This window comes from Moschus berezovskii, chromosome 9, assembly GCF_049115385.1.
Source record: "Moschus berezovskii isolate FMDL1 chromosome 9, NW_MosBer_1.0, whole genome shotgun sequence".
Lineage (NCBI taxonomy): Eukaryota > Metazoa > Chordata > Mammalia > Artiodactyla > Moschidae > Moschus > Moschus berezovskii.
In genome coordinates this window covers 22,302,886-22,318,930 of record NC_142468.1, presented here as the reverse complement: position 1 = coordinate 22,318,930, position 16,045 = coordinate 22,302,886, and the positions used below count along the sequence as shown (strand labels likewise).

The following is a 16,045-nucleotide window of genomic DNA, read 5'->3' as shown; positions in this document are numbered from 1 at the left end:
TGTGTGTGCGGAGGGGGTGTATGTGTGGGATGTGTGTGAGTGCGTGTGCACGGAGGGTGTGTGTGTGTGGGATGTGTGTGTGGTGTGTATGTATGGTGCATATGTGGAGAGAGTCTGTGTGGAGGGGGTGTGTGTGTGGGATGTGTGTGTGTGTGTGCGGAGGGTGTGTGTGTGTGCAGTGTGTGTGTGGAGAGTGCATGTGGTATGTACGTATGATGCATGTGTGGGGAGTGTGTGTGTGGAGGGGATGTGTGTGGGATGTGTGTGTATGGAATGTATGTGTGGGATGTGTGTGTGTGGTATGTGTGGAGGCTATGTGTGTGTGGAGGGGATGTGTGTGTGGAGGGGATGTGTGTGTGGAGGGGATGTGTGTGTGGAGGGGATGTGTGGTGTGTGTGTGTGTGGAGGGGATGTGTGTGGTGTGTGTGTGGAGGGGATGTGTGTGGTGTGTGTGTGTGTGTGTGGAGGGGATGTGTGTGGTGTGTGCATGTGTCTGTGTGGTATGTGTGTGGAGGGTATGTGTGTGTGACGGGTCTGTGTATATGGAGGGTATGTGTGTGGAGGGTATGTGTGTGGAAGGTATATGTGTGTGACGGGTCTGTGTATATGGAAGGTGTGTGTGCGTGGTGTGTGTGTGTGGAGGGTATGTGTGTGGGGGGTGTGTGTGTGTGTGTGGTATGTGTATATGGAGGATATGTACGTGTGGAGGGTATGTGTGTGGTGTGTATGTGTGGTATGTGTGTGGAGGGTATGTGTGTGGTATGTGTGTGTGTGGAGGCAGTTTGTGGGATGTGTGTGCACGTTTATGGAGGGAGCAATCAGGAACACATGGAGCTCCAACCCCAGCATGTGCCTCCAAGGGGACCCCAAAGGCAAGGGAAGCCGGCTCCTTCCCACCTTCACTCTGTGGGGACTTGCCAAGGGGCCCCTGCCCCTCCTGACGGTTGCTGTCTCTGCAGAGCTGTCCTTCCGGGTGTGGATGTGCGGCGGGAGCTTAGAGATCGTGCCCTGCAGCCGGGTGGGCCACGTCTTCAGGAAACGGCACCCATACAACTTCCCCGAGGGCAATGCCCTCACCTACATCAGGTAGGTCACAGTGCAGAGAGCATCACACTAGGAACCAGGACACCTAGACCCCAGCCCCGTCGGTGACTCCTGCGACTTTGAGCGACCACCCCAGTGTCAGTCTTCCCGTTTGTCCCTTCCATTCTGGGGTCCTGGTGCTTTCAGGGCTGGAAGGAGGAAGTTGGAGGTGTCTCCTCCAGGTCCGTCTTGTCTTGACTGTCCTTGTTCATGAAGGTCTTGCAAAACTGGTGAAACGACCAACTGGGAGCTGCCCTCCACACACTGGGTCCCAAGGACTGGTCATGGATGTTGTGTCTTCACTCTGACTTGGTCAGCGTCTGCCCATCCGTGTTCCCAGCCACAGCGTGCACTTCATCTTGAAGGGGAGTGGGCAGGTCCTGGAAGACCAGCCCCCTCACCCACTCTCCTGATGGTGGAGGCAAGGGGAGGTGGGAGGAGTGCCATGAGCATTCCCTTCTTCCGAGGACGAGTCTTTGCCTTGTCAGACTTGCTTGTTGGCAGCGGGGGCTCCTCAAGTCTAGCTTATCAAATGGCCTTTTGTTTTGCTTCCCTTATTCCATTTTACTGTTTTTATAATTATGAAATAATACATGGTCACTAAAAATTGTCACTAAAAATTCAAGTTGTATCCATGTATATTGTGTATATATATGTATCTGTACATATACTGTACATTATAATTTTTACTCTTCATATCACATAGAAAGAAAATCGTGACAGTCCCTTTCACTGAGTCTTACACCTATCCACTTATTCTCTCCAAAAGAAACTATTGTTAACAGATTTCAAGCCTATCATTCCAGGTCTTTTTTAAGGCTGCCTAGTACTCTGCCGTGTGAACGTAGTTCATTATTCTCCTACTGATGGCCATTTAGGGTTGTCGCCAATGTTTTATCACACAAATATTCTTGTATATGTCCCTTTGCTCACGTGCTGGTATTTCAGTAGAATAGATTCCTCTAAGTGGAGTGTCAGAGAGTATCCATTCCCGCAGATTTGATGGCTGCTGACAGATTATCCTCCAAAAAGACTCTTCTCATGGATACTCCCACATCAGTGCTATTTTGCACGCACTCCTGAATGTCTCCTAGCCCTGTACTGCACACAGCTGATCTGGATCCCAACACTAACTCTGTCCCCAACCTGGTGACCTTATTTTGCTTCTTCCTCTCCTTTTAGGAATACCAAGCGTACAGCAGAGGTGTGGATGGATGAGTACAAGCAGTATTACTATGAGGCCCGGCCGTCGGCCATCGGGAAGGCCTTCGGCAGGTGGGCCCCTTCCCCAGCCTTGTGCCTTTGCTCACAACCTTAGTGAAATACTAAATCGTGTGTACTCCAGAGAAGCGTTCAGGGTGTCCTGAGCAACTGAGCCCCGCACCCCTGGGCTCTTTGCAGACTGTGGGGTAATGAGACAGAGGCAAGGTTCTGGTCCTGGAAGAAGCAGCCTCATGGGGAGAAATAACCAGAGAGGCTTACTTATGCAAGCACTGCCCATCCACCAGCTGCCTGCAGCATGGATGTCTGTGGAAGTGCTTAAGGATGGCTGTCTGCAGAAAACACTGGGGGTTTTGGCTTCCTTGCTGTTTCAATCTGACAGTGATCTGTTAGCTTATTTTTCTGCCCTGGACTATTATGACTACAGTCTAATTAAGCATTTTCAAAGTCAATTGAGTATGACGTGACCAGTATTTTTTTTTTAAGTGATAGAGAACTAGAACATTTCAGATTAGAACAGAAAATAACAGTTGATTGCAGCTGAAGATAGATACTGTTTTGTGGAACTCTTATTTTAGTTGTGTGTCCATATATGCCCATGGGTATACTGGGTCACAATGTAAAATGTATATATTTCTTACTTAATGTTGTGGTCAGAAATGTTTGAAAACATTATTAGTGATCATCAATGAATTTTCCTCTATTGTATCTATCCCTTAAAGAAAAAAAGTTATGTCACTCTTTGTTTTAGTGTGGAAGTAACATTTGCTGAGGGCCTACCCTGTGCTAGAAACTTATGTCTATTCATTTGACTCTCATAAAAACGTTTGGAGGTGGATGGTTGTACCCCAACTTTACTGAGAACAAACAGGCTCAGAGGGTGGTGCTGGTCTTCTGTCAGTGGCCATTATGATCCCTGGAGCTGAGCAAGATGTCCATGGACACATCAGACAGTTCTTATTTGCCCAATTTTTGGGAAAATGTTTGAAACATGGTTTTCTTGTCGGTAGACGCTTTCTGCTCAGCTGGAATGCAGGAAAGGAAAAGTACTAGTACATTAAGGCTCTGCTCTCTTTGTGAAAATAAGCACCAGGCCATGGTGTGCTCACTGAGGTCTCAAGGAGGAAGAAGCCGAGATTAAAGCTTGGCTCCAATTTGAGGAGAGAAATAAGGCATGGCCAGGAGCCCTGGGGCGAAATTGCGGGTCAGAGAATGAAGTAAGGCTGGAGGGCAGACTTGGATAGCTAGCTCCGGGAAAAGGGACCTTCCCCCTGGGGGCGTGGAAAGAGGGGGCTGACCCTGACCTCCCAGGCTTCTTCCCAGTGCTAAGCCTTTCCTCCTCCTCCTCCTCCAGCGTGGCCACGCGGATCGAGCAGAGGAAGAAGATGAACTGCAAGTCCTTCCGCTGGTACTTGGATAACGTCTACCCAGAGCTCACGTGAGTGCCACCTGCAGTTCCTGCGGCTGGCCTGGGTGGGGGCCAGCAGCGTGGGGACTCTTGACCCTGATCTCTCCCCGGCCCAGGCAGTCTGGTTCTTTCAGGCTGTTGGCGTTTGTCTTCATGTGACGGGTCTGGAGGAACCTGGAGACGTTACCAGGAGTGAAGAGTGAGGTGTGGTAGGAGCGAAGAATTCAACAGACTGGGCCTTAGAGCTAAAAATGGGCGTTGCCGGGACTTCCCTGACCAGTGGTCAAGACTGTGCACTTCCACTGCGGGGGGCACAGGAACTAGGAGCCCACCCGCAGCCAAAATTAATTAATTAAAATAATCTTGAAAAAAGAAGTAAGCATTGTCCCCTTAGGAAAGCAACAGCACATTATGTAGCAAAGGCCGCAGAAACACTCACTTCCTTTGACTCTCTTCTCTCCCTTCTGGGAGTTTATCCCAAGGAAATAAAGCAAACAAGCAGAAAAACTGTTGACAAATAAATGGCCACTGTAGGCTTCTTTGCCTACAGTGAAAAAAATAGAGACACAACTAACAATAGGGGCTGGGTTTAGTGAATCATGATCCATTGACCTAAACAAATATTATGTGTCAATTAACATTATAATCATAAACTGTGAGTAAAACATGGGGAAATGCTTGCTTCAGCAAATGAGGAAAGAAAATGAAAATGAAGTCGCTCAGTTGTGTCCGACTCTTTGCGACCCCATGGACTGTAGCCTACTAGACTTCTCTGTCCATGGGATTTTCCAGGCAAGAGTACTGGAGTGGGGTGCCTTTGCCTTCTCCAGGAGATCTTCCTGACCCAGGGTAAAATGAGCAAATGAGGAGCCAAGATACAAATGCTGTATGTATGTGGGCTATAAGACAGTAAGCTGTGATGCCCAGGGGGCCTTAGGGTGGGCAGAGTTGATTCTTTTTATTTCAGAATCCTTCTCAGCATCTTGCCCATGTCATTCCTTACCTCCTCCAGGTCTTGAGTCATCTGTCCCTCCTGCAGGAGACCCCACTGACCTCTGCATTTGCAGACTGACCCTTCCTCAGCACTCCCTGCTTCTTTTCCTCTGTCACCCTTATCGTCATGGAGCTTCTATGTGGGCAATTAATGTTATTGTCATCTTCCCACATTTGACAGTAAGCTCCACGAGGCGAGAGGAATTTATCTGTCTTGTTCACTGCCCCTAGAACAGTGCCTGTCACAGAATGGGCACTCAATAAATAGTTTTATTTGATTTCAGTGTGCCAGATCTTGTTTTGGTGCACAGGTCCTTCCTTTTGGCACCCAGGTTTCTCACTAGTTATGGTTCTAGGGCTTAGTTGCCATGGCATGTGGGATCCTGGTTCCTCACCTAGGGATGGAACCTGTATCCCTGCGTTGGAAGGCAGATTCCTAACCACTGGACCAGCAGGGAAATCTCTAAGTGTTTTAAATAAATTGCATAGTCAATAAGGCTCAGTAATAACTTTGAAATTAGCATTCTCCCTTCTAGAACTGTCATCTCAGGAACAGCTGTCTCCCAAAGGATGCTGTCATGATTTTCCAGAACATTCCACCACTCAGAGCCTGCATATCCTCAAAGGAGGCAAATCTTTGAGGGAAGATTTGATTTTGGGAAAACAGCCACGGTTAGGTTATATAACCAAGTCCAGTGAATGACTTAGTTGATTAACCCAGATATTACAGTCCTGGGTCCCAAACACAGGGTGAAAAGACAGAAATCAGTAACAAGAGTTAACTGACTCTGTGAGCAATGTTCAAGGAATGCCAAAACAGTTTGAGCGGCAGCAGCATCCTTGGAGAAAGCTGGCGGCCTGGATAACCCCAACTCCCTAGACGATGGCTGTGAAGGGAAGAACATTAATTTATGAAAGTATAATAAATGAACGGGTTCCTCAAGTGGCCACTTTTAAAAGGATAGTTTTATTCAGACGTGCCATTTCTGAGCGAAACAAGCATAGTCATTTCTTTATGTGCTGTCAGAGTTCATATTGTCTGGTTGGAGCCGAGGACTCCAGGCCTCAGGCAGGAGCTGGGGAGCTGTGGAAGGGGATTGAGGATGTATGCCTCCTCCCACACCCCAGTCCCCACACAGTGCCCCACTGATGCTCAGGGTCATCCCCTGAGGACCAAGAGGAAGAAGTATCGATGGTTTATAACTAGCATCAGTCTGGATCCATCACAGGACAGGAGACTGGATGAAACCAGCCGTGCTAAATGAGGAGCATAAGTCATCTTCCATTTGTTTTGTCACCATGTGGAAGCTTAAAAACATGAATTTTTGCTGTTAAGGTAGATACTGCAGTTCATTCTTATCCAGGTTACTCATCGTCAATTTGTTCCTTCATGTTCTGCCTTGGTTCTCAGGGGCCTGGAGTTGATCAGATTGTTAGAAAGGAGTTCTACAGGCCCAAATAATACCAAGTTTCCTCCACACGGGATCCCAGTAGTTGGGTCACGCTTGAATGTGGTCAGTGGGGAGACTGAGGAGACTGAAGGGAGAGGCCTGTGCTTTCCTAGGCCTGCCTGCAGTCCTGCTATGGCTCGGCTGCTTTTCCAGATCAGAGTTTTGAGGCTGGTTTCAGCAACTGCTTATATATTACTTTCATGAGGATGGTCAGGAACAGTTGTGCAGGCTGTGCATTGCACAAGCACACCACATCTGAAGGGTGCTAGACACACAGTATTATACCTTTATTACAACAATTCCTGGCGAATGATAGTAAAAGTCTTCTAATAAAATCAGTATATTATGATGATTTTCTAACAGAAATAAAGTGTCTTGAAAAAAGGATGCCTATTGCTGTTTCTAGAAAGGCGTCATAAGGGCTAATGGGAGGCCTGGCAGCCGAGCTTCGAGGTCGTCCACAGAGAGGAAAGCAGATGCGGACTTAAGAGGGCTGCCAGCAAACCGGAGAGCTTAGCCTGGCTCTGCCAGGAAGCAGGGGAAGGGTGGTGATGGCCATTCCAGCTGCTCCAGGGCTGCTACCACATCAGACACCTCAGGAGCTGCATCTGGTCTTTATTTATTTGTTTTTAATTTATTGGCTGCACCAGGTCTTCGTTGTGGCATGTGGGATCTTTAGTTGGCACATGCAAACCCTTAGTTGTGGCATGAGGGATCTCGTTCCCTGACCAGGGAGTGAACCCAGGTCCCCTGCATTGGGAGCGCAGAGTCTTAGCCACTAGATCACTGGGGAAGCCCCGCATTTGGTCTTGAGATTGCTGCCTGAGCCCCAGGTTTCCTCCATAAGCATCGGTGGACAAGCTTTGGTGTCAATGACCATGGCCACACTTGGACGGTGCCCACCTCATCTCTGCAAGCTGATCATCTTGCACATCTTCCTAAGCAGCAGCAGGTAGGAAGGGGAAGAGAAGAGAAAGGTCTGGAACAACCTTGGCCTCTCAAAGAGGGCCCCACAGGACCTTGTCTCTGTGTAGGGGGGAAATACAGTCCATTACCCCTGGATGAAGCAGCAGTGGTGGAGCTTTGCCTCTCAGTAGTCTTGCACCTAGCAGGTTGCAAACTTAAATCCTACAGTGATCAGACAGGTAATGTAAATAAGTCAAGTGAGTGGGGACACAATAGGGAGTGGAGGGGACTGTGGCAAACTGAAATGGGCAAGCCCCACTCATAGGGTGGACAGCTGCTGCTCATGACAGTGTGTTGGTGTTGAACCAGAATGCAAGTTTGGTGTGACCTGACCTTCCTGTATTTTTGAGAGAAGCTGGATTTTTCTGTGTAATGTTGAAATAGTGCCAACTAATTAAAAGCACCAACGACCACACTGTGCAGGTCAGACAAAATCTGTCCAGGGCCTGATTTAGCTTGGGGGCCAACAGTTTGCAGCCTCTGTTCTTGAACTGCATATGACCTCTTGCAAGAGACAGGGGAGCAGTTCTGAAGGGGCACTGCTGTCGGGAATTTGGAGAGAAACTGGAAAGTTCTCCACGAGCCTCCAGAGAGCGGGTTGGTTCTGGAGCTCCAGGGGCTTCCTGTCAGCCCTGAGAAAGGGAGACCTGGTTTGGTTGATGTCCACATCAGAGACTGCCAAAAATGTTCTGATCTGTACCCTGACCAGGTTCTCTCCTCAACAGACGTGACAGAGGCAGATAAATTAGGCATGTGGTCAGACTATAAGCCCCCCTGATTTCCCATCACCTGACCTGTGGGTCCATAATCCAAGCTCATATATAACCTTCTAAACCAAGAATACAAGCCCGTGTCAGCTGGGGCCAGCATCCCGTTTAGGTTTATTACCCATGGGGTAAGACAGTGTGTCTTATATTTGAGCTTGTGTGTGTATGTGTATGCGTATGTATGTGCCTGTGTTTAAATATACTTTCCTGTGCATATAAAATGTTCTAATAATACACTGTTTTCAAAACCTACCTCTTTTACTTAAAAGTATCTTATAAACACTTCCCCATATTACCAGATATTCTTTCTCAGAGTCCTTTTTAATGGCTGAAGGGATTTCGACAGATGAATCAGAATTTACTTAGTCCTGTGCCTATTGTTGGATATCTAGGAATTTCCAGTGTTTTCAGTACAACCAGTCACTCTGAATGAGTATCATTTAAACTAAATCTCTGCACCCATCTTTAATTATTGCCCTAGAATAGTAAGTTTCAGGAAGTGGGATCATTAGGTCAAAAGTATGCACACTTTTAAGGCCTTTGATACATAATACCACACTGTCCTCTAGAAAAGGTGGGCTAATTTATGCTGCCATCTGTGGGGTATGAAAAGATCCAATCCCACAGCCATTGCCAACACTAAGTAGTAATATTTAACATATATGTATATATACATATATACACACATACACTTAAATATATAATTTGTATATTATTTATATATTATATGATCTTCCCTGGTGACTCAGATGGTAAAGAATCTGCCTGCAATGCGGGAGACCCAGGTTCAATCCCTGGGTCAGGAAGATCCCCTGGAGAAGGAAATGGCAAACCCACTCCAGTTTTCTTGCCTGGGAAATCCCATGGACAGAGGACCCTAGTGGGCTACAGTCCATGGGGTTGCAAGAGTCGGACACAACTGAGTGACTAACACTTTCACTTATATATATATGTACACTTAAATATTTTATGTATATAAATATATAGAAATTTCCCTGGTGGTCCAGTGGCTAAGACTCCATGCTTCCAATGCAGGGGGCCCAGGTTCGATCCCTGGTCAGGGAACTAGATTCTACAAACTGCAAATAAGAGACTGCATGCCGCAACTGAAGATCCTGCAGGCCACACAAAGATCAAAGATCCTGCAGGCTGCAACCAGGACTCAGCACGGCCAATAAATAAATAAATAAATATTTTTAAAATAAATAAATATATATGGCAAACAAACAATGGTAACTCTTTAATACATATTTCCTTAGTTATTAGTGAGACTGAACACATCTTTATATTTGTATATTTTACATTCGCCTCTTCAAAGCAACTCCTACCTATCCTCTCGAGATTGCCCACTGAACCCACATCTGAGTCTCAGCCTTTCCTCTTTCAGGACTGGGGACCTCCGGCTTCTGGTTTGAGCTCTCTCCCACCAGCTCCTCTCAGGCCTGGCCTGAAGGGCAGCCCCTGGGGCTCCCAGAGCTGCCCAGAACCCAGGGGGGGCGAGGCCCAGTCTTCTCAGGGGGACCCCTGCTCCCTCACCATCCCCTGCTCACCTTACCCTGCTGCCAGGCCTGCCCCTCAGTGTCCCTCCCCATGGAGACCTGGGTGCCTTGGGATTGCCTGGGCCCTGCTCTCTGGGTAAGCATGGGTCACCCCAGGAAGGGCAGAGGCCAAGCCTGATCACTGCCTTTTCTTTCAGTGTCCCCGTGAAGGAAGTGCTCCCGGGCATCATTAAGCAGGGGACTAATTGTTTAGAATCCCAGGGCCAGGACACAGCTGGTAACTTCCAGCTCGGAATGGGGATCTGCAGAGGGTCTGCCAAGAACCCCCCAGCGGCCCAGGTACGTTGCTTGGGGTCAGGCCCAGGAGAGGGGTTAGGGGCCTCCATCTGCCCAGTCTCATCCTCTCTCTTGTCTCCACTTTTCCAAGGACCCTGCAAGCTGCCCCCTCACACTCTGCTCCTTGGGTCTGCTCCCGCCACACTCCACCCACGTTGTAGCCTGTCACACAGTTGCCCTGTGAGCACCACCTGCTTTCTGCTTGCAGGGGCAGAAATGCCACCCAAACAGAAACCAGTACTCTCCTCGGATGTAGCTGTGGGCAGCCTGCATAGACAGGCATCAGAGTGTCCAGGATTCCTGTGCACACGTGTCCAACATGTGAGAGTTGATGCACCCACGTCAAATTAGAACAGGTCGTGGAGACCCCGACATGGACCTGACCCCGGCTGCCCTGCTCCCATGTCCTCTATCTTTCTTCCCATCCCCTGAGCATCCTTTCACACATCCTCTGGCTGGCTCCAGCTAAGCTTCTCCATCCCAATATTTTATTATGAAAAAGTTCAAACATATAGAAAAGTTGAAAGAATTGTGCAGTGATTAGCTATCCACCCATCCCTAGTATTTGTAGAAAATTCTACCAAAATACACAGTGTATTTGCTTTATCATCTGTCTGCCCATCTATCCATTCATTGCTGTAGTTTTTGGCTTGGCCTTTCTGCTCCTTACCTTGCAGGCGTGGCTCTTCACTGACCATCTCATCCAGCAGCAGGGGAAGTGCCTCGCTGCCACCTCCACCTCCGTCTCCGCAGGGTTCCTGGTCGTACTGCAGGCGTGCAACCCAAGAGAAGGCAGGCAGGTAAGCCTCCTTGCCCCCCGGCACAGGTTGGCCAGCAGCTCCGGGGGAACATAGTGACATATAGACTCAAATAAGCCCTCCAGAGTGAGGACTGGGGATGCCTAAGCCAGTATCCAGGTCAAGTCTGTTGTTTTTCTCATGAGGAAGTACTTTGGGTAAACAGTTGTTAAATGTCCATCCCGCATCCTGTGAGTTCCATGCGGGCTCACTATTTTTATCTTGTCAACACTGTATCCCTAGTCCCTGACAACCAGTACAGCCAAAACAAATGTGATGTTTTAATGAGAACCTGTGCCAGGGGTTTTACATAGATCATCTTATCTAATCCTCCCAGCAGCCCAGCAACCTGGGCCTTAGTGTGTGCATGCGTGCGTGCTAAGTCGCTTCAGTCATGTCTGACTCTTTGCAACCCCATGGACTGTAGCCCGCCAGGTTCCTCTGTCCATGGGATTCTCCAGGCAAGAATACTGGAGTGGGTTGCCATGCCCTCCTCCTGGGGATCTCTCCAACCCAGAGATCAAATCTACATCTCTTATGTCTCCTGCATTGGCAGGCAAGTTCTTTACCTCTAGCACCACCTGGGAAGCCCCAGGCACTAGTACTAACCCCATTTTAAAAGTGAAAAACTGAAGCTCCTTGAGTTTAAGAAATGTGTCAGTCACACCGCTGTGAAGGGGTGGAGCTGAGATTCAAACCCATGGTGACTCCTAGGTCCACAGTCCTGCCCCAGCGCATAGTGGGTGTTCAGTAAGTATCTCCTGACTGCTGGCTGGTTGGGGAAAATGAGACCCAACCATGGTTCTTTCCAAGCTAGATTCCAGTCTCATGTGAACACTGCCTTTTCCACTTGTCAAACTTTCACTTGCCCTATTTTCATTAATCTTGGGAGACAGGTCAGGCTCGCCTGTTGAGGAAGAAACAGATGCTCAGAGAGATGTACTCACCTGCTCAGGGCACACAGCAGCTGGTGACAGAGTCAGCCCTGCTCCATTCCTGGCTGAGAGGGCTGCTCATCTGCCCGGAAATGGACCGGAAGGCCAGAGTTCTGCTTCAGCCCCTCCTCTGCCTGCACCTTCTTGGTAGCCCCCACTGTGCCCGACCCTGGCCAGCTCCCTGGCCAGCTTGCAGGGCAGTGAAGGGGCAGGAGGGCACCTGGCACGCTCATTCAGCCGCCAGGGTTTTCTTACCTCCCCCTTTTCTATTGCCTGGGTCAGCTCTTTCTCTAGGGATGACTGGCAGTTTGCTATTTCATTCTGGAAAAGCAACCAGATCCTTCCTCTCCCTCCAGCCTCTGTGTGTGTGCATGTGTGTGTGTGTGTGAGAGAGAGAGAGAGAAAGGCTTGAGTGCCATGGTCTGCTCGCTGGCTGGGACACTGCAGCACGTCCTGCCAGCCCCTGCCTTCACTGCCCCTGCAGGGATGCATGTCCCCAGGCTCCCCTTCACCTGGGGTGCTGGCCTCTGTGAGAGTCAAGCCTTGAGCCCACTCCCACCCGCTCCTTGCTGAGGCCAAAGTCAAGGCAGTAGCTCCCAGGGCCATCCCTCCCTATGTTCCCCTTCATGCTGACCCAGGACTCCTAGGAATTTCTTTGGCCACATTCCTTCTGCCCTGCAGGTCCTACAGGGCCCCCAACAGCAGAGCCCCTCTTCCAGAAGGACAAGGGTGAGCAACTCTCCCATTACCAGTGACTCCTCAAGTCTGGGCCTCCGTTCCTAGTCCTCTGTTGACCCCATTTCTGAGGCCACCTGGTATCAGTTGTGGGAGAGATACCTGTGCAGAGCGGTGTCACCCTCTTCCCCTCTCTGAGCCTCCATCTCCTCACTTATAAAATGAAGGGCTCCCTCCCTGGTCTCCCTTGTAAGGAATCTACAAGAACTGAGATTGTGGCAATGGAAGGGCACCGTGAGGTGGTATTTTTTCTCTGGCCAGGCTAGAACCTAGTGACCAGGAGACTCTAGGGGAGGGACCCCAAGACTGTGTCTGATGGCACCAACAGGAAATGAGAATCCCATGATTTGGGGAGCACTTCCTCATGACTGATCGATTCAGTCTTTGCATTCATTCTTCATAGAACAAAACTAGATGAAAGATGGATGAAGAATGGCATGGCCCAGCAATGCCCAGCCGGGGAGTGTGACTAGCCCCTCCCAGGGGTTCAGAGACTAGAAGACCAGGCAGTAGGATGCTGTGAGTTCCAGAGGGACCAAAGGCCATGTCCTGCCCACTGCCTAGGACCTTTAAGCCAGGAATCCCTCTCTGCTGGGACCACATGGGCAAGAAAGACTGGTTCTCAGCAATCTGTATCCCGCAGCCCTCACTCCTAAGGGAATTCCAGACCCTGCAGCACCTCCCCCACACCTTCCACCTTTTTTCCACCTCCCAGATGGTTCCCTTCTCTGCCCACACTGTGTCCCCCTGCAACTGGGGCTGCTCATCTCCCTTCTAACAGTGGCTCCAGTAAGTACATGGCCCCTCCCACCCAGAAACTAGGACCCCCACCTGCAGCAGATCTTCAGCTGCAACCGAAGAGACTGCGCCTGTGTCTAAAGGGAAGCTGGAAATGCAGATTTCTATGTGATGACTAAGCCAAACTTTACATAAGCGCTGTGCAGGCCAAACAAAATCCACCTCTGGATTACATTCAGCCCATGGACCTCTGATCTAGACAGTAACTTCATGCCAACCTATGGAAGCAAGAACACATCGGGAGGGCTGGGTTTCAAGCTTGTATGTGGGGTGCAGTGCCTCTTGTCCTTAGTGCAAAGGACACAGACTATTTAAATGGGACTGTGTCCTAGGGCCACTTACACCCATGTGTAATGCAGGTACGGATGTTATTATTATTATTAATCCTTGTTTTTCTCTCCCCCGCCCCTTTTCTGCCTCTCCCCTCAGAGATGGAGGAGAAAAGCCTCTTTCATCCAGCATTCAGTCAGCGGCCTCTGCCTGGAGGCCAAGCCCGCCCAGCTGGTGACCAGCAAGTGCCAGGCCGACGTCCCAGCCCAGCAGTGGCAGCTGTTGCCGCACACATGACCGTAGCCCTCCGGCCTCCTGTACCTTTTGCATGAGACTTTGGGACCGGAAGGGGGTTGGGGTGGGGAAGTGTAAAGCGGGCCGTCTCCATCTCGTCACATTTCTGCTGGAATCATCAGCTAACACCGCTGCCACAACACACGATGCTCCAAGCTTGAACGGGGAGGACGCAGGGGGATTGCCCTGCTTGCTGCCCTGGCCACCACCCTGGCTTGCCCAGGGATAACTGGACTGCAACTGGGCAACCTGGCCCTTTGTTACTGCCTTTCACCCTCCCAAGGCCTGGATAGTGGTTTGGGGCCTCTCCTCGTGGGCTGGGGAAAAGGAGGACAGCAGCATCCTGAGTCTTGCTGGGCCCCGGGGGCCTGCCTGTGGGGTCGGGCACAAGAGGAGAGCCTCGGCAACGTGGACAGGAGGCAGGCGGAAGGCAGAGGGAGGGGCAGCCTGTGGGCAGGTGGGGAACAGGGAGAAGTGAGCCGCTCAGGGGTCTGTCCCGGGCAGGTGCTGGGTTGGGGCGGGAGGGATGGGAGCCAGGGCCAAGGATGGGTGAGCTGCAGAAAGACGGGAACAGAAAAGCCGCAAAGCACGGAAAAAAGTGGGTCTCGCCCGGGGACCTAGTTCCTCCCAGGGCCCAGTGCCTCCAGTCCCGCGCTCTGGTTCCCACGTCCTCAGCAAGGTGCTGCAGGGGCACCTCCAGGGGCAGCCTTGGGACCCAGTTTATTAAACAGATCCCACTTCTGTTTGCCTATGTGTCAAGACAAGACCTCTCCCTTGGGCCTTAAAGACCAGCGGTTTCCCTGAGCCCCTGCCTGGGCGCACCGGGTGGACCCCTGTAAGGATAGGCACCACTGAGCAGCCCCGTCCTCCCCGCTAGTTTTTGACTCCTGCCTTCTCTAAAGCCCTTGCCTCTGTAAATACAGCATCGTTACGGGGTCGGGGCACAGGGCGGTAAGAACGGGGAGCATCGGTAAGCCATGGGGACTAAGTCATCCTGGCTGGACTCCCCACTGCCGGAGGGAGGCCCTTGAGGCTTGGCTACTGCAGCGGCCAGCAGGCTGGCTGGCGGCCCCAGTTTGTACAGAGTTCCCAGTTCCTTCTCAAACCCACTGGGCCTCTCTCCCCCTCCCCCAGGGCCTGGTCTTGGAACCGCTTCTGCTATTAATATTTCCAACATTCCTCTTCCCCCGTCCCACTGGCTTAGGCCAAGTGATCTTAGGCAAAAGTCTGGTGATACCAGGATTCCTGTGGGGGTCTGGGAGGCGGGGGTTGTCTCCCACCCAAAGCAAATCAGCCTGGAATGCCTAAGGAGTTCATAGATTCTGGAGGGCCCAGGAATCTCCTGAAATGGTCCCCCAGATAGTGCATGTGTGTGCGTATATGCACCGTCCTGGGAAGAGGATCCATGGATTGTCCTGGGTTCATACAGAGGCCTCTGATCCCCAGAGGGTCTGGTCTTTTCTGGATTGGAGCTGCCATGCCCCTCCCCCTCCCTAGTGTGCCTCCACTGGTCCCGCTCCCTCTGCACAGCCTTGGGGCTGTGGTCTGCCACACCCACCCTGGAGGGTTCTCAGAGGTTTCCTTTCACCTCCTGGCTCTGCGCAGTGCTCCTGGGCCTCAGCCTGCACCCCCTGTGCTCACAGCAAGGAGCCCTTGGCCCCCAGAGCCACACTTTCCCCATCGTCTGTGAGCTGTTTATCTACCGCCATCTGCTGTGTGTGTCTACCCCGGCAGGTAGCATGGGCCTTCGGGACAGGAATTTCGGGCATCTCTTACTTGAACGTAAGAGGACTGCCATTCAGCCTTTCAGAGGGCCGCTTCCTTCCCTGTGATTGGATCTGGCTCAGCACTTGTCAGCCTCCTTTGGGACTCAGCCCTGTTCTGTTTTTGCTTTTCCTCTTCTTGACCAAAGCATGTGCCACTCGCTGTCCCTGAGGACCTCGTCTTTATGGAAAACACCTGGAATAAAACCACTTCTCACATGGGCACGTACACCAGCGCCTTCCTTTCTGATTCCAGAGCCAAGGCCTTCAGCACCTCCCTCCCACCCTCTATTCCAGAAAACTGAGCACGCTCAACTCTCACCTCCTCCTGCACTTGGGAGCTTGCTCCTCCACCTACGTCCCCCTCCGTGGGACTGCAGGGACTCCTGGACAACAGGCTGGCTGCCCTGGGGGAAGCCGTGAGATGGGGCAACTGGGACGGGAGCCCAGGCTCTTGTGACCTCATCATGGGACCCTACTTTGGGGCTTAGAAGTGGAAACCAAGGGGCTTCTCTGAATGCTTTTCTTTCGATTTTTGCCAGCCCTCTCTCCTTCCCTAGGTGCCAGCTGGCCCCTCAGGATTGCCTTTCCTCTCCCCTGCCACACAAGAAGGCAGCGGTAGGGTAGTTTTCCTAAGTAAAAACAACGAAGTCATTCCAGCATGAGTCTTACCACCTTGTTTGCTCGGGTAGCAGATGCTCTGTCTAATGTTTCCATAGAAACCAATGG

The 16,045-nt window shown here is 50.8% G+C and overlaps 1 protein-coding gene across 2 annotated transcripts in view; it reads left to right on the top strand.

Annotated features, from left to right (window-relative positions):
• The window catches only part of GALNT16 (polypeptide N-acetylgalactosaminyltransferase 16), a 103,758-nt gene extending 88,223 nt beyond the window's left edge, over positions 1-15,535 (top strand). For both annotated transcript variants that reach the window (XM_055435950.2, XM_055435949.2), the window contains exons 11-16: positions 960-1,086; positions 2,266-2,358; positions 3,659-3,742; positions 9,586-9,727; positions 10,402-10,524; positions 13,419-15,535. In XM_055435950.2, coding sequence (XP_055291925.1) covers positions 960-1,086; positions 2,266-2,358; positions 3,659-3,742; positions 9,586-9,727; positions 10,402-10,524; positions 13,419-13,556 — 707 coding nt within the window. In that variant the 3' untranslated portion in view covers positions 13,557-15,535. The remainder of the gene's footprint in view (positions 1-959; positions 1,087-2,265; positions 2,359-3,658; positions 3,743-9,585; positions 9,728-10,401; positions 10,525-13,418) is intronic.
• The last annotated feature ends 510 nt before the right edge of the window (positions 15,536-16,045 follow it).